Below are 23,601 nucleotides of genomic sequence, written 5' to 3'. Positions count from 1 at the left end.
TCTTAGTTACATGAATTTCACTCAGACCATTCACTGCATCAAATCTAGAGCATGCCCTGAACGCTGAACAACTCAAACCAACAATATTTACAAATTAAAAAGTTGAATTTGTAAATACTGCTTTATCAGGTAAAGGGTTTCCCCCCCTCCTTCTGTATCTTTAGTGAAGATAAGAGGTATACTCCAGTTCTAGTCATTAGTGATGCTTGGCACCAGTCCTTTTCCTGTTTTTAACAGAATTAAAGAAACATAAATAACAAAGAAAAATATACTATTTTCCCTATGGTACTTTTAAAATGGGTATTTTGAATAAACAGGTAATCAGATTTACCCAAGATCCAATGCATGGTAGAAGGAAGGATAGCAGCATATTTGCAAGTTAAAGACTCTCCATTATTCAGACGATTGCAAGTCCCTGCCTTAATCTAGGCATGCTCATGAAATTACTAACATACAGTATTGCTTTGCATCCTAATATTAGTACAGGTAAAGCACAGTTGATGAAAGAAATGGAAAGATGCAGATGAAATAGCCTGTTTCTATAGAATTAAAATTCATGACTATTCTTTCGTGTCTGCAACAGTTAATAGGCAAACTATAAGAATCTTCATAATTATTAGTACTATTCTGTGCTCCAAACATGATATTAATGTTTTTTTATTTGAGTATGTATCATTAGTTGCTATTTCTCTTTTTACATAAAAAAGAATAAAGTTTTAAGTTTCTCAGTTATTTACCAGAACGAGAAGAAAAGTTGAAACACAGCATTAGAATTAAATTATGTATTAAAATCAGTATAATGCCTTAATCATCAGGCTCACTAGAATTTGATGTTGTCTCCTAATATCTCATTTTAAACTACTGTGCCCAAACTGTAGCATAACCATAATTCACCAGTATTAAGTGACTTGCCCATTTTCTTGCTCCTCTGTGTATACTGGCTGTATTAAGATAATGGGATACAGTACTCAGATATGTTCAATAATAATACTGATACGCTTCTCTTCCCCTCATCATTGTATAGTATGTTGTGTACAGTTTGATTGATGCATACAACCATCCACCCCAGAGCTGACTGTAATTTGTGGTTTGCTTTGCAATGATCTATAGGATCTCTCGAGATGAATAGTACTATATGCAATCAGAGATACTACAGATGAAAAAATATCTTCTGGTCACCTAGTCCATTCCCTGATAGTATAGGGATTGTTTTCTGTTGTTTATGATGTACTTTGTTCAGTCTTGTTTTAAATGAATCTTCTGATGGAGCTTTCATCACTTCCTTTGGAAGACTATTTTATGGACTAATAGAGGTAAATACCAAATCTTCTGCTGAGTCTATGGCAACTACCTACTACAAAATGTCTACAGATTGCTGTGCTACCATTCTTTGGTTATGTTCACTTGGAAGGTAGAAACAATATTAATACTCTCTAGGACCCATTTGGGGAGCAGAGGGTCTTCCTGTACTAGATTACATCCACTGAGAAACAGTATTAGCAAGGGTCTCTCAGTGGCATTTAGAATATGTTAGCACTTTCATAGGGTTTTTACAGATCATTGCCATGCTTCTACAGTAGTTTCCAATTCCTGGTCTGCTCCTGTATCTCTCGAAACCAATTTCCCTTGCAAGGGATTCAGTGAATTCTTTCTTCCCAAATAATAACATAATTCAAAAGCCGACTGAAGATTCACATTGATTTTAATGAATTATGGCTGAAGTTCTCTTCTCCCTAAAAAGTTTCTGTACCTGCAAAGGATGAGGATAGCCATCATCAGTTTTAGTCCTTTAGCAGAGCTGGTATAGACACCAAGTCACAATTTCCCCATACACGTTAGAGGTGGGCAAGGGTTTAGAACTTCAAATCTATGTTACAAAGAGAGCAAATATCTATTGGTATCTTGTTGACAACCTGACTTTGCAGAACAAAATGTTAACAAAAAATTGAATTTGAAATGAAACATTTCATTTCTTGCTGTACCAGCATAACATTAAACTGCATCTGCTGAGAGGTTCCTGAGTTTACAATTTGCTTTTCTCAAATGTTCATCTTTTCCTAGAGACTTGATTCTTGCTGGACTCCATTTCCCAAGACACACTGCAGAAGGAGATCATGTGCATCATGGAAGATACAGTAAAAACGAGGAATCCAGGGTAGTAGGAATACTTGTCAAATCTCTCTCTTTGTAAATGCATTGCACCCATTGCTTGCGCTTTATTGCAACTACCATCTTCAAAAATCCTAAGGGTTGGCAGTACTTGCACTAACAGACTGAGTAAGCTATGTGGACTGTATTGAACCTACATCACTTAATCCTCTCTGCTCTAAGACAAATATGCTGTTGTTCTATTCATAAATCACACTTACTATATATAAACACTACATATAAGACCAGTTCTCTCACCTGGGAAACTGTACGTTCAAAACTCTACCTCTACAACAGCCAAAGCAGCACAGATCAGCAGAAAGACAATGGAAGTCCATGTAAACAAGCCTTGGTCTGCTTTGTGCAAATAGCCTAATATAGCAGTATATTTTGGGTCTACAATCTTTAAAATGAAATGACACAATAATTTCCCATCAAATCAAATCATTTCTAGCAGAACTTTTTCTTGGGGGTATTCTGAATGTATTCTGGAATTTGTTTTCTGGGGAGACATCAGGCACAGCTGCAGGTCTCGTAACTATGTGTGTTTGATTTTTATGCATGTGTATGCAAAATTAAATTCAATTGGATTCAATAATACTTTACTGGCATGGCAAGCTGGGTAACCGTTGCTGGAGAAAAATGAACAGACCCTTGAGGTAACTGTCAGCAGCTGGTACAAAGCATTCAGGATGAGGTTTCATTCTGATCTGGGGTTTTATCCCATCTATCCATTTACTGCTAAAGTCCTTTTCCAATCTTACTCAGTCATTTTTAACAGTAACTTGCCATCTGAGGGTACTTCACAGCACAATGCCATCACTGTTTCTTTCTCATAGGGTCAGGATATTTTTTATTCAGACTTTTGATGAAAATATTTTATGATTTTTGAAATAACATAAAATGTCACTCTGAACTCCCTCAGATGTTGGTCTTTGAAATAAAAAGTGTTGCTCTATTTTATTTTCTCCTGGTAGATTGTCTGTCTGCTCAGCTGCTCCTCTTCTAGTGCGTGTGTGCGTGTGTGTGTGTCCTGTTTCCACTTGTATCATATGGTCATTCCGTCTCTGTTCGCTATATTTGCCTCAGCTCTGCATATTGACCAACATGAAAAAACTTTTAAGATGATACAGTCTAGCATCCCATTGTCTGCATTCATCTTTCACAGACCTCAGTTATGCTGAGTTCCACGGATTACAGAAACACAAAGAACCTTTATGGTCATCTCAACTGACGTTACACAAATAAAGCCATATGAATCCTCTGAATTACATCTTGCGCATCATTGATGATGTAGATATTGTAGCTTTGTATTTTGCATTTTTGGTGCTGCAAAGGGAAACCATTAAATTTATGGAGCCCAGGACATATGCTCAGGACAATAAATGCCCTGATAAAGAAGAGGCTGATAAAGAACGCTTTTCTCATATCACTTCCAGAAGAGAAACCTCTTGCAGTATGCGGGTTTAAGGACATTCCTCCTGAACACCTCCTCTTCCCAAGTCCTCACCTGCCCCATCCAGCTGTGTGGAGGAATGGAGTCTTCCTAGCCTTCCTGTTTAAGTCTCCCGGTCTCCTCTGCCCTCCTGGTGGAGAGACAAGCAGTACCATACCCTGAGCGCACTCCGGTGATGTGACCAGCAAAGGAGTTGCTGACTACCTAATACCCAAAATAGGCAGTGCCAGATGGTCAAGGTGTCCCAAGCTGACAGTCCCTTCATAATACTTCACCCAGAAGTATTAGTAGAAAGTATGTGGAAAGAAAGTGTACCCCGAAACTCCTCTTCAGAGGGACAGATTTCAAAACAGATCAGATCAATATTTGCAAGCCAGAGAGCTGAAATCACATTTTCACATCATATGCAAGCATTTTTATCACCCACAAGAGCCAGTTTAGTACCTTGAGGGCCATTAAGTGGAATAACATTGCTTTTAGCCTATAAAGCTATAGCTAGACACTGTGCTATATACCATATAGGTAGGTACACTCGGTAAAAGAGCACCAGCGCTCACTGATAAGAGGGGTTGAGTGCTGGGTTCTGGTGAAAGTGGAAAGTGAGGGTGAACACCAGCAGTGACAGCGGAGTAAGGATTTATTTTCATTCCTTGCACCTAAAATCATGCCAACCACAGCATGTCACTATTTACAGCAAGTATTTGTAGCAGCTGTGCTGTTGGGCAGCCCTGCATTTGCCAGCAGGGTCTCATGTGGTATCATGTCATGCTATTGTGAATTTACTCAGAGATTTGGGGCTTGTTTCCAAAGACAAGGGCTTCCATAAGTCAAACTGTTAGCTCCCTGATGTCCATGATGTCCGTGTACGATATAGCTACAGTGCAAATGTGCCGTGGACATCTGGGATTTCCCTGATGAAATTGGTACCACTGTATTGCAGCATATGCATATCAGCATCCTATCATCCACTAACAAGAGAGAAGGCTAATATAGAAATTCACCTATGGCCACCTACATGACTATTCCAGATTAAAAAAAAAAAAAAGAGAGAGAGAGAGAGAGAGAGAGAGAGAAGGGGGGGAGGGAGAGAGAGGAGCTGTCCAGGAAGGAAGAGGGACCTGGCGTACCCCGAAGCAAAGCAGCCTGGTGTCTCCTGTCTCTCCACGGCACTAGCCAGCACGCTCATTATTTCTGGGCGTGACTAAGGCCCGGGAGGGACGAAGAGCGGCCACGCTGGACACCCAGGGCATTCGCTGCACTGAGCACAAACACTGGAGCTGTTACTTCTCCTCCTAGGGCCAAGTGCACGCAGGTGTACTCGCGTGCCGCTCCAGCGCCGCGGGCCTGTCGCTAATGGCGGCGCCGGGGCCGGCTCTGGCGGAGACGCGGTTCCTCCGCGCGGGGAAGAGGCCGAAGCCCTCGGGGCCAGCTCAGAGCTACGTTTGCCCCTACAGACGCCATAGGTCCCCGGCCCGTTTACCGAAGGCCTGCGCAACCTCTCCGGGGGGCGGCTCAGGCGGCGCGGTGCTACCGGGGCGGGGGGGGAGGGGGGGGGGCGGAGGGAGGCGGCAGGCGAGGGGCGCCGCGGCCGCGGCCCGTGCAGGTGCCGCAGCCGCCGCCGCCGCCGCCGCGGCCGGTCGCCATGGGAACCCCGCGGCGCGGAGGGCGCGGCGGCCGGGCCCGCCCGCGCGCGCCCGTCCCGGAGGTATTGCACCGTTACCATAGGAACGCGGCGGGGGGGGGCGGGGTGGAGCAGAGACGGCGGCGGCACAGCCGCCCCCTCCCCCCGGTGCCCTCAATGCCAGCCCCGGCCCTGCATCAATTAACGGAGCCGCAGAGGCGGCGCGGGGGAGAGGGAAGGCGGCGGCCGCGGCTCCCTTCTCCGGGCAGCCCGCACCCGGCTGCCGTCCCGCCGCAGCCCGCGGGGGCTGCCCGAGGCCGCCGCCGGCCCGCGCTAACGGTCGGCGCGCGGCACGGGGCGCGCGGGCGGGCGCTGCGCGGCCTCGGCAGCCGCCCTCGGAGAGAAACCCGCGCGGCAGGCAGCTCGGGAGGAGCCGGGAAAACCCAAAGAAAAGGGGGGAAACAAAAGGGAAAAAAATCCTAGGGTGCTTGTTTACTGCACCATATGGCCACAGGGGGAGGGGTGAAGGAACGGTCTGCCAGTTGCTGAACCAGTGCACTCATTATGTCCGTTAGAGTCACAGTCACCCGTGCTGAATGCCTCACCGGGAGGGAATATCAGAGCGTTTCTCTAAATTTCATACAATACCTTAGCTACCGCAGGAGGAAGACACAGTTTTTCACCGTTTAAATCTCACCAGAAACAGATTTTGAGGTACAGCACACCCAGAAGCCCAGCACAGGCAGACCCAGAAAACCCTCTTGAGTGACAGGGAAAGGCCTGAGTTTCACTGCCTCGTTCAAAATCCAACAGAAAGCAGGTTACTCTGTTTTATTTCTGGTAAATGAACATTCCGTGGATAAAAAAAATCCCTTTTCCAAATTCCATTTCTATTTCTGTTAAAAGCTGGGTATATCTTTTGTTTGCCTGGAGATGAATGTATGGTATTCAGCTGCATTTTGAACCACAATGCTGAAATACTTGAAATGTAAAGGAAAATGGCAAAAGCATGTTGCTGATCATTTTTGTGGTTCAGTTTGAGATGAAGACCTGATCCACTTCAGGGCGTTTCCACCTATTGTTGACAGGTAGTAGGAGCTGCAGTTGAAGTACTGGGCGTTAAATAGTAGAGAGAGCCACCGCGATTAATACTCTTTTTCTAGTGAGGCGGTCATTCCTTTCCAAGAGATCCTTACTACGCAGCCAGCGCTGGAGGAGGCCCACCCTCAATGCAGAATATCCTGCCTCTGGGGAGCTTCTAGGCTAGGGCCAGCGGAAATGCTTTGAAGCGGCTCGTGTCTTTCCCTGATTCATAAGATAGGAGCTGAATCTCTGTGTTACCAGAAAGATAAAACCCACAGACTACTGTGTCTGATAATAGGTAACTGTACTGCTATCCATATTACCTTGTAAAATTGAAGTATTGATTTTTTTTTAAAGCATGGTTTGCTACTTAGCAGACCAATCCCACTACTACTCCAGTCAGCGGGATTTTAATATTGACTTTAGTGGGAACAGTTTTTGCCTTTAAAATGGCCTGTTTCACGTTATTATGGTAATGGCATTAAGTAATTCTTAAAATCAGTCTTCTTGGCCTTGGACACTTAAAAAGATACATATACCCACATTATTTCAGCTTAACCATATTCACCATATTTCTGCTCATAGCATGTCCAAAGTTTTGCTTAGATAAATAAATAAGATAGATAACTGATTACTCCAGATGGCTGTGGGTGGATCGGACCTAATAGATTCTCCTGTTACATGTTTTTGAGTGTGTGTTTTTTTCTAATTTTACAGAAGCCTATATTTAGAAACCCATTTGTAGATCTCCTTTTGTATGCAGCTTAAACTGCATCTGCTTGCTCACCAAAACAGTGTTCCTTCCAAAGAAAGATTAAAAATATTAAAATACAGCCAGCACAGTGAGTGGTTCAGTTCAGCTAATATTACACAAGTATGCTGATCCTACTGCCCATATATAATATACATTTGAATCTTGGCACCTGCCGTTGGATTGAAATTCAAAATAAGAAACAGCAGGCCTCAAGGTCTGGAAATAAAAACAGCATAAGTAAAAAACAGTTCTGTGTCTATTAGTAAATAGTAATCTGCAGCAGTAAAGACAGAAGTGTCAAGAATCAAAGAAGGTGTGTAGCACAGTAGATGTCAAATAGATATTGGGGCTATTACACAGTGATGAATGCATTCAGATTCAAACTGCAAGGTATATATAACACTCATATTAGTTATTTCCATATTTTTGTATAAAGACAAAATTTCTAACGTCTAGCAACATTCTGCTTAGTTACTTTCTGGTAATCATGTTGTAATACTCATTAAGTTAAAAAGATACTTAAATTATATGTTGAATAGTCAACTAGTAAACTCCAATTGGAAATAAAATGAAGTGGTACTTAACACAGAAATTATTCAAAATAATACTGAAATGAAATTTAAGTGAAAAATGAAAAGAACAAGTAATCCTGTTTCGTCTTCCTCACATTTTCTAGTTTTCACTATTAAGTGATTAATACGATATGGTCATTCTATGTTTATAGGTGAACAGGTATACTCTAGCTGCATAAATATTGATGCTGAAGATCAACAGTAGGTTTGTCACCAAATTAACAGGAAGCATCTTCCTTATTTTGTCTAGTTTACTTCATTACTTTTTTTACTGTTAACACACATTTGCAATATGTGTTTTCCAGGCTTATTTAACTTTGCCCACCTTCTACTTCTGCCAAAACTGACTTTCTTGCTTGAGGATAAGCTCACAGAAAGCTAATACGTCAAAGTTTGTTCTGTTTTCTGTAACACTTTCCTCCGTTTCTCTCTCATCTCACTTTTCTTCCAGTCTTACTGTAAGTGGCATTTTCTAACATAAGTATAGTTCAAAGAGACAGGGAACAAGGAAAGAAACCTAAGTTTTCTGCATAGTAGATGTCCTGTTGCAAAACCCATTGAGAAGGGAGAGTACTTAAAAACAAACCATCTACCCCAACAATATAATCGAGAAAAAAGTTTACATGTTGCATATGTTTAGTTAGGAAGGAGAAATGACAATGTTTTTAATTACTTAAATATATGCAGAATTTTAAGGACTGATGTTAAACTCATTCTCCAGTTTTCCTTCCCTATACAATCAGAATGTGAAGATTTGTATAACTGAGAGCTGTTTGTGCAGTGTATTGTGATAAACATAACTAAGGCATTTAATAAGATCATATCATAACCAAAGAGGAGGAGACAAGTTACTGCTAGGATTACTTGACAGCTGAATTTAGTCATATTGGAATTAAACCTTTCTAGGTATTTTTATACATTTTATAATCACATTTATACATTTATTAAATACTGGTTGTAAATAAATTATTAGTTATGAAGAGAAAAAGTTCATTTGAATGTATACTATTTAGAACTCAGTCATTGCCACCCAGCCAGCTGATACCAAGTGATGTGGATATAGAGCGCACGTGGTGGAAGCTCTGTGGGTGTATTGCTCCCTTGGGCACTGGGCATTATAAAGCCTAAGGTTTGCTGCAGAACTGGATTATGCCTTCAAAACATGGGCATAATCTGTGTGCCAAAAAAACATTCATAGGCCTTCTGGTTATCCTGTTCCAGGAGTGGTTTGCATCCAGTGCAATTTAGGATGACAGTATTGGGCCTTCATAGCATCTTACGTTTCACCAACTTCGCTCATTCCAACTCCTACAGCTACAGTTTTTCAGCTCTTCCGTAGATCTGCTGATTCACACTTTGGAACTACTAGGCAAATTACTAATTAATTTTAGACTATTTTAACATAACATTCTACATTGTCCTTTGTTTATTTGCCTGCTTTCAAATTACTGCAAATGTGATAATGCACATTTTTAAAAATTTTTGAAGTCTATATTTGTGAGAATTATCCTGACTTAACATTCATTAAGGTAACAGTAGACATGTTAAGATATTAACATGTTACTTTTCATCAGAAATGGAGTAAATTAGAAAATGGAGGTGGTTCATTGCAAACTTTCTGTCTAACTTACTGTAATCTCATGCACTAGTCTATACAGGATTGTACCAGAGCTTGGAAACTGACAGTCCCCTTCCTTCTTCCAGACTAATAATATCAGTACAGCAATGAGTCTTTGAAAGTGCTACTGTCAAACTGACCAGTGAACCACCTAGTCCCCGTCTCCAAGGGAGTCTATAAAAGATGTTTCAGAGGTCAGTAATTAGTGAATTAACGAATATATTTCTAAGGAAAATATGATGCATCTAAATGCATTATTCAGTAATGACAAAATATTTTTGTTTTCTAGCTTCTGCCAACATGAAAACGCATACCTAAAATTCGCTAACCTATTTTTAGAACTAGACACAAAGTAACATCATGAATGTTGGGACCACCAGCAATATTGAAATCCAGTGTATCAGGGAAGGGAATAAGGATTTCAGGACACCCCTCTTTCCTTGTGCTGACTCTATGGGCTAGAATATAACTAACCCCAGTGATAAACACACTGTGGAAAAACCAATGGAGGTGTTCCCCGATTCCATGTAACAGTAAGGCGTGTTGTTCCAGGTGAATGCCATCACCAGTGTCTGCAGTCCCAAGGGAACAGAAGGGCAGGAATAACCTTGTCCTCTGTTCTGCTCGAGCCAGCAAAGCTGAACTGACATAAAGAGCAATACTGCATCCTTACAAAGAGCCATGGAGCTATCACTCTTGTAAAATCTTTGGAAGAAATTCTGGCTGAATCAATCAGAATTTCTCTAGGGGCTGCAATGCAGACTTTCCACTCCCACCATTAAGTGTTATAAAACAATGACCTAGGTTTCCATTTACCTTTTAAGATAATTGTCAAAATGTTCTTACAAGATGGAATAAGGTTAAAAAGGAGAGCTGGTAAGTTCTCTTTCTACTATGCTTTGGTCTTTATGTCATACCATTTCTCTCCACTTCTTTCTTTTTATCTGTATTATACTGTGCATTCTCTCTTAACGTTAGTCTCTGTGATTTAACTATTAAAATCTATTTCTTTTGAAAGTACCCCTTTTCCTTAATTAACTTAGTTATTTTTGTTGGAACTTTCATCTGTCATGACCTTTCAGAGATGAGGTAAATACACTGAGCATGTTATTAAAGGCAATGAAATACTATTTAATTAATGAGAAGAATATGTTTTCAATATCTTCTCTATCCCATTCCTAATGCTGATTTTTGTTGCCTCTGCTATGCACTAAAAAGGTACGCCTTTTTTTTGTTTGAAATTGTTCCTAAATATTTCCCTTCAGAGGTTACACCAAATCTATAAATTTCAAATGTGATTATAAAGCTTGAAATCTTCCTGTCATTTCAAAAAGCTAATGTCACAATGGCATAAAATGTAAATTATTTGGCAGTGGTCTATAGAGAATCCTGCCTGCCATGATTTTTTCCTTTTTTCCTTTGTCACGATATTTCTATTTTCCCTTCCGATTCTTTCTCAACTTGGTTAACCTAATTAATTTACATCTTCACCAAATGTTGAAACCCATTCATTTGCCTGGATTATATATATGTGTGTGTGTGTGTGTGTGTGTGTGTGTGTGTATATGGGGGTGTAAGCATGTATATGTATATGTGTATGTAAATGTGTATACACATACACACAATATATACAATGGTGATTAGATTGTATTTGCATAGCTGTCAAGCACTTGCTATAGTTTCCCAACTCTTCACCAGCTTTAATTTATGTCATCATAGCTGAAGTTTCAACCTTCCTTCAGTAAAGTCAGTACCAGATTCTTTTCATTTCAAAAGGAAGCCAGAACAAACATTTGATCTGAAAATTATTTTTAAAAGACTACCAAACATCTGACAGGTTAGAAAAACATAGTTAACCCTTACAAAATCCAGACTAGCATCAACCAGGTACAGTTCATATGGACACCTAGCAACTCTATTTTTAATGATTTTCTTAATGATTTTTGCTAGTGTTGAAATATCGTTCATTGGTCTGTCATTTCTATGAACTATCTTTACTACCTTCTTTTTTCTTTTTAATAGACTTCTGGCCATCCTGCAATATCATTGCTGTGTATAGTGGCAAATTGTATATTCCAATAATGTTTTAGTTACTTGATTTGTAAGTTCTTCAGTGGTCCTGAATTTGTATTGGTCCCAGTGATATACTGCAATTTAATATCTTGCATTCCTATTATCTCTTATTTTATTTCTCTGTTTCTGACAATTCTTCAGTTTCATCACCTGAAAAATGTAATCTTTATATATGTAATGTATGTAATTTGCAGATATTTCCTTATCACCCACAGCAGAGAAGATATGCAGTGAAAAATGCATTTCTGGTTGTCTTTACTGTCTGCTGAAATCTCTGGCCATACCTTAGCTGTACCTTCTCTTGATGTAGTTAAATAGCTGTAGAATTACCTGCTTGCTGTTCAGCTTCTATCAACTTAGGGTAGTGAGCACTGGTCCATTCGTAAGTTTGATTTTCCACATGCCAATGCAACTGCTATTTTACCATACAGGCAAATCATGCTTTATCAGCAATAACTTCAGCTCTGGGTCTACCTTGAACAAAGATCTTGTACCAAATCCCTTGGCAGTGTTGCTACTGGTATATATGAGTCCATAGACAACACTAACAGCAATCACAAAACTTACTCTACTCATTCAAAGATTGTACTTTGAGTTCAAGTCAAAGTCTTTTAAGGAATCTTACCCACTAAGTATTCTTAAGTACAGTCAAAACATTATAGCATCAATCTCATGTCATATTAAAATCTTTGGAGTAACAAAATTTACAAAACTTTCAGACACAGGGATCTTATTGGTAATATTTCATTTCCCAGAGGAGCTCAATTATAGTCTCTTAAATGAAAAAGCTTGAATGAGTTTCATCCTAGGCTCCAATAGGTCATTTAATAAAAGTTATCCTTTGAAGTCTATACAGAATATTTATTTTTGAAAGAAAGTCTTTGCTTGAGATTAATGCTAGCATAGATCAGATTTTTTTAAGTCAAATGTTCACTACAGATAGACTCTAAGTTGAAGAATATCCACAGATAAAAGTAAATGGTTCAAATCCTACCATTCTATTTCAGCAACTAACTTTAATCCCTGTGCATGTGTGTAATAACTGTCAGGGTCTGCAGAACTATTGAATGAGCGGTTAGAAACTTATGCAATATCTGCAGTAAAAGTGATATCGTACAAGAGCTGGTGATTTCAAAGGAAGGCCATTGCATGCAGAAGAATGTTCAACTCTAACTTGCAAGAAGTCATTTTTGCCCTTCTAGACATTTTGTGTTCATAGGCCAGTAAGAAAATGCCTAGCTAGCGGAAATGTAAGATTGTGAGGCTTACAGAACAAAACCAAAAAAACAAAAACTTAATTAAGAAGCTACAGGATCACATTCAGTGCTGCTGCAGGACAATAAAAATGTAGTTTTCATGTACTAGCTAATATCTCCTGAGTTTTCTCAAGTCAGAGAGGCTTCTGGCAGGTATAAATGACATATACAAAATCAAAACATCTTCCATGTTCTGGAAAGCTCTGATCATTTTGGAAGCTGTGTTGAGTAGGTTCAACCTACTCATTGAAGAGCAAAAGATTCCTTTGGTGCTCTGTGATGCATGGGAGGCCTGAAAAATGTGGTATGATCTTCCTGGAGGGTGTTTACTGCCATGCTCTCTCTTGATCTTTCTCCACATCTACTTCATTTAAATCCCTCAAAAACATTTCTCCTGCTTGTTTTACTTATTTTTACCAGAAAACTCTCTAAAGTTGTGCGCTGTGTACTGGAAAAGGTCAGGACCCAAACAGCTTCAGACCAGAACCAGCAGATGCTAGTTGTGTTCTTTCAAAACCAGACCAAAACTCATGGTTTGATGTCAGTCAGTTTTAATTATTTCATTACTGTAAAATGAAATTTAAGTCAATGACTCCCACATTTGTCCAGCACCCGCCTTCCTCCCACAATGGCTTGTGCTCATAATATGCCCTCTCTACATGAAGTTTTTCTGCATATACGTGCGTAGTCTCTCCAGACTGCATCTCCAGTCTGTCCAGAGCACAGAACAAGAACAATGGTGAACCCACCACAAGTTAGGGAACAAAAATATCAGTATAAAAAAAATCTGAAAAATACTGTTACGTTGTACCGATGCACATCAGCCTTGTCTAGCACTGACAGTACTAGCACCTGCTAGTAAATGCCTTCTTTTCACTATTCATTACACCCCTAGGTAGCTACAGCCTTTGAAGAAAATCAGCATTGAAGTTGAGTTGGAGTTTTTACCATGCTGCATCATCAGTGAATCTAATACAACTTCACCAACAAGAGACTAAGGTAAAACAGCAGAGAGTCAAATTCATGATTCAGTCTCCCCAGCAAATGTTTTCAGTGGCCTGAAAATTAAACTGGAAGGTTTTTTGGATCACTGGGAAGACTTGGGCTTTCAAGCTACATGCCTGGCCTTTACTGGGCAACAGCATTTAGTCAGTCCTTCTGTCTTTCGCTGTATAAATGCATATATAGAGTGGATATGTTTGGGGGGGGGCAGCCTTTCTATTGCTACCCTGAAAAGAAAAAATCCCTGTGTTACTCACTTTAATTAAATGTCTACTTTTGGCATAGTGCCATTTCATGGAACACCTCTACACCCTACTTTCTGTTTCCAAGTAGTGTTAACATTTTCTAGTTTTACAAAGAAAGCACTTTAAAAATGTTCCTTTTAAAAGAAAAATGTGCTCTCTTTGATTGATCTTTCTTTGGAAAATTCTAGCTCAACATTGTTACCCTGATATCCCAAATCTTTCTCTCTTTGCTTCTCTCACACATACACACATGTGAAGATAGCATCTTACATATGGCCACTTTAACATTTTTAAATTTCAGGACAGTTATTCTCTTTATTCATGCACACTTAGCTGAATGCCTACATTAAGAGTTGCCAACTAAACCGTTTTGTTCCATCTGCTATGACCATTTTCCAACACTCTGTCTGATTCACCAGCTTCCCTCCTCACAGAGTCCATTGGGAGGTCTGAAAGTGGCAGGAGAGAGGGGGTGAGTAGCTGGAGGGGACGAAGCTCTGAAAACCTGCACAAGGCTTAAGGAAAACATGAAGAGCAGTTAGAACAGGATGGATCCTGCACGTTTTTAATATATTCAAGCTTTTGAGACCAGAAGGTACATGTAACAAGACTGTAAGCTACTGGAGAATTGTACCTTACGGTGAATTACTGCCCACTCTCAACCTCACCTTTATGTGATATTGCCATTATGTGCTGACAGTTCAGTAAGCTACCGAGCTGCCAATATATATTTGACAAACTCTTTTACTCATATTTAAAACTGACGGCTATGAAAAGAGAAATGTACTGAAACAAAGCTGCATATGTTCAGATTGCTATAAAATGTCCCAAAAGAATGAACACAATTTAAAACATAAGATAATTTAAAACACCATGTTTAGATATGTAAGCTCTTTATACCGTGCGATTTTTCTTATGTGTTAATGTTCATTTAAAAAAGTAATCTATATAAAATCAAATGAACAATAAACTCGTATGCCAATCTACTATTTTTCAACAAGAGGTTGGCTGGGATGCACCCTGTTCCAAAGGACTTACTAGCCTGTCATTTTTAAGCCCTAAATCCTGTAATCAGATTCAGTAGTACAGCCCTGCACCTGTAAAGAGCCTCACTGTTCTGCTAGCGGAAATCCAAGAGGTAGGTACAAGATCTTCCTGGAAGATACAACGATTTAACTAAAGTGAACATGATTTTGCTTCTGAACAAAGGCTCATTCTGTGTTTATAATTTTAGTGTATAAGACAAGACACAGGAAAATTTGTACTTTAAGTTTGTGATTTAAGTCAGTGGAGTTTTTCAAAATTAACAATGACATAAAGGCAATCAAGAAACTGGCCTTTGAGGTTTCAGTCCTTTAATTTGCTAATACAGTTTGTATTCTATAATTTCAGACATACCTTGCAATCATGGAGGCCCTTCTTTTTAAAGGAAAGTTCTGTTTAGAATCTGCTGATTAAGCTTGGGCCCCTATTTTGTAACTTACATATTTTTAAATTAAGGCTGATTTTAGGAGCCATGTTTGTATCTATGAAAAACATAAAGCAAGAGAAAGAAAAATGGTGAAAATAAATTTGTATTTGTTTGTTCTCAAGTTGCTAATCAGTAAATAATTCCAGATAAAGAACTAGGCAGAAAATACCCTCAAAAATCATAAAAATCATGTATACAGTTTAAAAAGACACTATGCTAGTGATGTTAATTCCACACATTCCTACAGATCGTGAGTACCAACCATTAAAAGTTGGTACTAATTACTGTCAGCCATTTGGCATATTTCTTGGTCTAACACATTTATACAGTGTGTCTAGGCTAGGCATCATTACACTGTTCTTACAAAGTGCAACTTGGGCTTAATGGAAGAAAACATATGACAATAACAGTAGCAACCTGAAAAGTTGCAGAAGCAAGATACTCATTGGGCTGCACGTACGATACCTGACTGTGTATTGTCCCACTGTGGACCTAAAATGGCTGTTTTGCAGGGGATGTTGTTGCTTGGTGACCAAAAGTGCATCTCCTAGGCCACAGAGGGATGTGAATGTTCAGAATTGGATTTGTTCTTGTTGCTCTTGAGGAGGCCATACCAGTAAAACAGATTAAGCCAACACATAATCATCTATGCATTCTCTTTGCTGGCATGCTTAAAATTGATATTTAAGGTAGGCCTGAGATTTTAAGCTACTCACCAGCCAGGCAAGGGAAAAACAGAATAAAACCGAGCATGCTGCTGTCCACAGAAATGAAAGTAGACCAAGCTTCAGCTACTGTGAGACTGCAAGATACCCTTGCTTCAATTAAGTCTGTGTTGTACATCTAGCCCATTCCGGTGCAACCTCCCAGTTGCTATCAGGCTCTCTTTCTTTCATTAGAATCAAGTAGTTAATTAGCCCCAGCCTGTCCTCTCTCCTTCTCTCTTTCCCTTTAACGCAGCAGTAATGATGTCTAATTACCAGCAGCAGTGGATTACAGCACCATCAGGAGCAAATCTCTGTGGCTGACAGCAAAGCTGAGCAACATATCTTAAAGCTTCAAGGAGAGAATAATTTCTAACAAAGTATTTCAATATTATTTGCTTCTTTTTGACCAGCTTGTGACTTCAGAGTACAAATTTCATAGTCATCCATCCATCCTGTTATTGCAGGGGGAGCGCTCATGCTACCAGCAGTGATTAATTTTAAATTGAAATTACTTTTACCCGTGGTGAGATCAAGTGATAGACAGAAGAGGGAGGGGATGAGAGAGGGAATCACGGTTTGGGGATCTGATATTGTTTGTGGCTCTCTTTGTGGACTGGATAAGCTCAAATATATGTGGTAACAGTGAGAAAAAAATAACAAAACAGGCCAGGTCATTCTAAATGGTCATATGTTAATAAACTTTAAAGTAATCAGGAAGAGTTAAATAAATGAGAAAATGGGCTTTTAAGGCTTACCAATGATTACTTGTCCAACGAAAATCCTGTATTTCTCCTATGCATTATCATTTCAGGCTGGGTCCTGAAATCCTAGCCTGTTTAAGTCGATAGGAGCTTTGCCACTGGCTTTCTCTGGGACAGGGACTGCATCCATGTTGTATATGACAGGTTGTTTTGGAGAATTCAGCACCTGGCACACACTGACCCTTTCCTAGCAATAGCTCATACACACAGTTGCCACACTACAGCTCTACTTAAATAACTCCCCTGCATTTTGTGATTGGATGGTGACACTAGTTTCTTGGTTGTAGGAGAGAGGGTGGCAGTTGTTTCTCAGAGCTGATGGTTGTATAAGAATGCTGAGAAAAACCTTTCCTCATTTATGCTGGCTAACAGGTTAGAGAAAGCAAGCAAAAGGAAGGAAGAAATTTTGCCTAAATGCAAGACCTTTTCCGTAAGGATTTACATGTTATCATTCATATAATGTACAGATATTCTGAAATTGTTTACAGATACATCATAATAACTTTCCTTCCTTGCTTTTGTTATAAAGGCTGCTTGATTGTTAAAACTAGGTAGTTGTTTCCATATGAGTATGAATACATATATGCATATGTAGAAACAAAACCAGACATTCACAGTTAAGGATGTGATTCGCCAAATGAACAAAAGTAAGACCAGGAAGGAGCTCAACCCTGGATTGAAATCTCTAAAGGAAAACAAAAATCAGGAAAAAAAATGAATATTTCATCTGAAAATAAAATAGAAGAGGGGATACAAGGTGGGATTCCAAGTTTTTATGGCCTAGCAAAGGTGAGAGGAAATAAACAAAGTGATGATCACTGAAAAATCTTGTTTCACAGGCCCTGATTACCACTTAATTCTTAAATTCCATCTGGCAAACTTAAAGTTAGCCTTCTGTTTATTAGTGTAGTCAATGTAGTTTTACTCCAGAAATACTGAATGTGCTTACAGTTTTTAACTTACTGTGAAATAGATACTCTTGGGAATCGTGGCTCTTCTGAATTTCTATTCCACTTACCAGAAGAAGTATTAAAAAAAAAAATAAAGCAAAAACAAAACCCTAACTGGAGCCTTCTGTTATAGGCAACTTTTATATCACTTACATTTGTTTTCAAATTTCACTGAAAAATAAATTTTATCTACAGTGTCCACTGGGATCAGAAATTAACAATCTGTCCTCTAACTGTAGAACAGAAACACGCCAAATTACCTGAACCTGTAGGCAGACCTAGAACACTTCTGTGAATAAAAGCCGTAGAGAGGGAATAAACTCTGTCCAGAGCTTCCCTTTCGCTTTCAATCTTCCTATTTGTAAACTCCTTAAAATCAATTTTCCTCCTCTGCCTCCTCACAGCCATGGCGGCGATGATGACAAGGGGGCAAATGCAAAGCAGCCCCCGGGAATGCCCAGGTCTCTTACTTCAGGGAAGCAGAGGGAGGCAGATTTCCCCAGCAGCCTACGTCATCGGCAGACCCAGAATACTTCCCGAGAAGCCCCCCTTTGCTGCGCCACCCAGGAACCTTCCCGCTAGGTCAGAATAAGCTTCCACTGCAAAAGAAAATCCTGCTCATCCAAGCCCAGTGCCCAGGCAGGAATATTGGTACTCGCTGGGTTTCCGATTCAGCACCCCCACCCCCCTCCAGAAGCTTAGCTTATATGACCTAGAGCAAAAAAAGTAAGAGCAGCGATACATCGAGAGAGTTCAATAGGCAAAACCTACTTGTAGCCAACAGTTCCCATCTTCTTAAATAGGAAAATCTGTAGCGCCTGCCACCACCGAGCATAATAGCTCTTCCACGGCTAGACCTGCGTCTAGCTATGCAGCTTCAGAGCCTGCCAGGGATGCAGCGCTACCGTAGCGCATCAATCGAGCCTCAGCTTTATGGCTGGGAGGCTTGTGCAATCCCAGGAAGAGTAACAAAATACACCATTTGGTCATGTGGAAACCTGTCTCCCTTTGTCGAGCATCCTCTCCCCACTCCCCTTAATAGCACAGCCCTGCTTCGGAGCCAGCGAGGCGCGTCCCTGCCGCTCTGTGCCTCCGGCGCCGCGGTCTAACAATTAAAAAAAAAAAAGAAGAAGAAGGAGAAGAAGGAGAGGATGCTGCCTGGGGAAGCCCCCGGGGAAGGGACCCGCGCCACGCTCGGCTTTGTGCCGGCAGGGCTGCGCGGCGCGGCGCGGCGCGGTGCGGCCCGCGCACAAAGGCCGGAGCGCGGCCGGCGGCGGCGGGACAATGGCCCTGCCCGGGACCGCCGCAGCGGCGCGGCGCGGGGGCGGCGCGGGGCGCTTTGTGCGTGGTCGCTCGCAGGGAAAGGACCACAAAGACCTGAGCGGGGCATAACGTGACACGCGAATGCAACATGGTGATGATGGCTGGGGGGGGGGGGGGAGAGGGAGAAACGAGCCAACTGTGGCTGTGGCTCCCCCTTTTCCTCTCTCTCCCGGCATGGGCTGCAGCGGTCGACATAGAACAAGGAAGACAATTCTCTACTAACCGTGGTTTTGACTGGCACGTACAGCACTTGCTTCCCTCCTCCAGCACCACCACTGACCTCGTCCGAATTGCCGAGCTGAAAGCCTTTAGATTTGACCCAGAATTTGAATTTGGCATTATCCGTGGAGCTCGACTCGGAGCCATTCAAGAGCTGGACGATCCGGTCGTATTTTTTACGGGTCACCGTCTTGGTTTTTCCTGAGTCCCCGTAAGTCCTGAGACACCAGTCTTGAAACTGGCGGTACATGTCCCGGTCGCCGCTCTCCATAATCTCCTAGTGCACACACACACACACGCACCCGCACGGCCACACACGCACCCCGCGGAAGCGGGCCGGGGCCGGGGCCGGGCCGCCCAAGCGCACTTTGCACCTGTTCACCTAGCGCTCATGAAAAATGCATCCACCTCCGAGCCGGAGCGAAAGGAGGTCCCGGTGCAGGCAGATCCCAGCTGATTTTTTTTTTGTTGTTGTTGTTGTGGTGGTGGTTCGGGGAGGGGGGGGCGGGGAGGGGGATGGGTGAGGGGGGGTAGCAATCAATTCAGTAGTGTAGCAATGCTCTCCTTCATTTTTTTTTTTTTAACTGTGTCGGATCACAGGAGGCAAAACGGGTCTCGTGGAGGCTCCTCTTATCCTTCCACTGGACGTGATCGGTCTCCGTAGTAATCGTGCCAGGCAGGACTATCCCACGGTCTCCAGCAGCGTCTTACCCGGAGAGGGTTCGGTGGATAAATAATTAAAATCCCTTGGCTTAGCGAAGAGGAAAGAAAATATTGACTCTCGGATCCTTCTTCTTTTTCATGTATCAGCTGCACCCGCATTCACCCAGGATAGTGCAGGTGAAAAAAAAAAAAAAAAAAAAAAAAAAAAAAAAGAAGAAGAAGAAGAAAATAGAAAAAACCCTCCTCCAGCCCGGCAGCCCTCCGCTGCCTTCTGGAAAGGCTTTCTGTCTCTGTCCTTCTGTCCTAGCGGACTGTGCCTCTCCCTAAAGCAGCCTCACCGTGCCGGATGGAGGAAGCACTGAAGGGCAAACTGGTCTCTTTGCTCCCCCTTTATTCCAAGGCTGGGCGGTTTTGCTTTAGATATCCCTGCTCCGGGCATGAAGGTGCTGGAAAGAAAGAAAGTTCTTACCTGCTATTTTCTAAGCCTAATACATCCAATCCACATTTTAAGTATGTATTTTATTATTATTATTATTATTATTATTTGTAATGGGCTGTGAGCATCTCACTTCCTCATGTTCAGTCCCACTGAATTTTCAGATGCCTTTATACGAATTTTCATCTATTTATTTATTTAGCAATCCCAGCAGATGGAGAAAAAAATAGATAGATATACATATATATACGATATAGGCTCGGATTTTGGACCAGAGGAGAGCGATCAGTCCCAGGAGGATGTTGGTAAAGGAGAGGAGGCGGCTCTCGGTTGCTCTGCCAGGGTAATGATGGTGCTCACACAGGCAGGGCTCCTCGGGTGCGGGGCATCCTGCGGTCTCTGGGCTAACCTGGCCACAAGGCATGCGAGTAAGTTTGCGTGCGGATGCTGAGCAAAACCCTTCCTTAACGGGGGGCGGGCGGGGGGCGCAGTCTTGATTCCGCTCCCCTCCCGTTGCCAGTTTCCGTTCACGCAGGAGGTCTCCGCGCTCTCCCCCGCCACGCCGGGCAGGACACCCCCTCCGCGGGGGGAAGGCGCCGCGCCGCCGGCTCCGCTCCTCGGCTCTCCGCGGCCGCGCCCGCCCGCGCCGCCGCCATCCAGCGCCCGGCTCCGCGCCCCGCCCGCGCCGCCTGGCAGCCGGCACCTCCCCGCCGGTGGCAGGCGTCCGGGCCGGCGCGCCGCCGCCTGCCGCGCTGCTCCGCGCCGCTCCGCGCCCCCTCGGCGCCGCGCGCTGCGAGCGGGGCTGGCGGCGGCGGCGGCGGCTGCACCGGGCCGAGCGCGCGCCGCTCCGCGCCCCCCCCGCGCGCTGATTGGCCGCCGGGACAAAAGTTTCTGTGGCGACGGCGGCGCGCGCCGTGACGGGCGGCGCTGTCCCATTTAGGGATGGCGCGCGCGCCCTGCGCGGCGGCCCGGCGCGGCGCGGCGCGGCCCGGCACGGCCCGGCCCGGCCCGGCGCGGCGCGGCGCGGCCCGGCCGCGGGGGGAGGCGGGGGGAGGTTTCCATGGAAATGTCTCCGGGCGCAGCCCCCCCCCCCCGCCCCCCGCGCACACGCGGAGGGAGCGGATCAGCTGACACATCATTAGCTCGGGACCTAATTATTGCTTATTGGAGCAAGAAATGCGCGCAGCGCCGCGGCGGGGGGCCCGCGGCCTCCGCGCCCCCGGCGGACGCCCCTCTCCGCCGGCCCCCCGCCCCGCTCCCGCCGCAGGCGGGCCGGCAGCGGGGGAGGAGCGGCGGCGGCGGCGCCGCGCATTTTGCGCCGCTGCTCCGCGCAGGGCGGGCGGCGCGGGGGGGGGAGGCGCGCGGGCGGGCGGCGGCTGCGCCCCGTGCGGGCAGGCGGCAGCCGCCGGCGGGCCGGTGCGCGCCGCGGGGAGGGGGAGCGCCCGGGCGCCGCCGCGCAGGGCTCCGCGGCCCCCGCTCCGGCGGGCGGCTGGGCCGTGCGCGGCCGCGCTCGCGGCGCCGCCGCCTCGTGGTCCGGCGTCCTCCGCGCTGCTGCTGGGCGGAGAGGGAGGCCGGCATCACGTTAGCCCGAGACACGTGTCTTTTTACGTTCAGTTGCGCTGAAATAAAGAGCTTTGGGGTTTTCCAAGGTTTAACTCTGCGTTTCTCTGCGGAAACCTTGCCTGCGCCTGGGTTTCTGGTCACTCCAGGCCTGGAAGGAACCAGCACAAAGGCAGCTTTTCCTTTTCACTGCTCGATCTTGGGCAGGGCCAAGCATCCACAGCCTTCATCGACCTGCACCCGGCCGGAAAAGGCTCGCAGAGGCTGTGTAGCAGCACCGTTCACATAGATTTCCAGATGCGAAAAGGAAAGGCGCTAGAGGAGCAGGGGGAAGCCCTCCTCCACGTGCGGGGCGCCAGCCCCTTGCGCGGGCACTGCGACCCGGCCTCCATCTCCTGGCACCCAGCTCCACCGCGGTGACCGCTGCTGCACCGCGCTCCTCGCCCTCCCCCCAGCCGGGGTGTGCTCCCTGCTTCGCTTTCTGTCTAGAAGCACCGCCGCAGAGGGAGGCAAAGCTGGGGAGGGCTGTGGCTCAAAAGGAGCACGCGGAACGACGTTTGTGTTCCCGAAACCCTTCCTGGCATCTGTAAAATCTGAGAGGACAAGCTGGCACAATGGACAGAGAAAAGTAGGTCTTAGGAGATAGCCCAAGGAGGCCTGAGACTTTTTGTTGGCCACAGGGCCCGTAAATTATCTTGGCAGCCCTGTGTTAGTGTTAGACGAACGCAGGACTCGCGTCCATCACAGGATCGGGAGGAGAGGCAGCAACAAAGGAACCGCTGTGCAGAAGGGAACGAGGGAAACCTCACTGAACCCTCACTCAGCAGGCTTTAGGAGATGTAACATTACTTTAATGTGCCACTATATCTACATTTAGAAAAAGGGTCATAACATAGAGTGGGCTGCACTGCTAAACAATTCTGTCACATAATTGTTCTCAAACCGACCTCCTGCTGAGGGTCTCGCAGTAACTTCCATATCACACTGACACCATGCTACGCGTGAATCCAAAGTAAGCTCACAAAGCAATGGGGGGAAAGGAAAAAGCGACGTAGCTGTGAGTGGTGGTACTGACAGTTATAGCATGGATGAATGAAATCCTTGAAATAAGCAGGAGCACTTCAGTGTCTCAGACAATAATTCCGTATCTAGGAGTACTGCTTTCGACCGGGTAGAAAGCCGTGTCCTCTCTCTGTAGAGACAAATTCCTAGATTCTGTAGAGTTTGGATCATGTCTTAATAAAAACACATATTATTTTTTCCAGCTATTAAATGGAGAGAAAAACAAAAGCAGATGAACACCAACTGTGATGTGGAGTGAGGATGGAGAGCAGAAATGAGCATAATATTTAACTCTGCTGGATTTGTTTCTAAGCTTTGTTTTACAGTTAGGATTTTTGATTTACGCTGGTGAAAGGTATAGATATTTTATTAGTTTCTATTAATTACTAGAGCTGGAATCCCACCATCCTGGGCAATGGATCAGCACAAGACACAAAAATAATGCTTACCATAAAGTATTTGTGATCTAAATAATGTCAGTTGTGTGGTATTTGACTCCATTCATACAGAAATATACATTGTAGAATACATACAAACATTTTCATTATACAGGTCTGTATGTATATATACATATGCACTGATTTCAGCATGTCTGGTGAGTTTAGAACACAGATTTTTAAT

At 43.8% G+C, this 23,601-nt stretch overlaps 1 protein-coding gene across 4 annotated transcripts in view; it reads right to left on the bottom strand.

The window, feature by feature from the left end:
- Window positions 1–19,530, bottom strand: part of NOL4 (nucleolar protein 4) — a 183,908-nt gene extending 164,378 nt beyond the window's left edge. For all 4 annotated transcript variants that reach the window (XM_062568251.1, XM_062568252.1, XM_062568254.1 and 1 more), the window contains exon 1: window positions 19,264–19,530. In XM_062568251.1, the coding sequence (XP_062424235.1) occupies window positions 19,264–19,530 (267 nt within the window). The remainder of the gene's footprint in view (window positions 1–19,263) is intronic.
- Between the last annotated feature and the right edge of the window lie 4,071 nt (window positions 19,531–23,601).

The sequence above is a fragment of the Rhea pennata genome, chromosome 2 (genome assembly GCF_028389875.1).
Source record: "Rhea pennata isolate bPtePen1 chromosome 2, bPtePen1.pri, whole genome shotgun sequence".
NCBI lineage: Eukaryota > Metazoa > Chordata > Aves > Rheiformes > Rheidae > Rhea > Rhea pennata.
The sequence above is the reverse complement of the archived record's forward strand: the minus strand, read 5'-3'. Positions and strand labels throughout refer to the sequence as shown.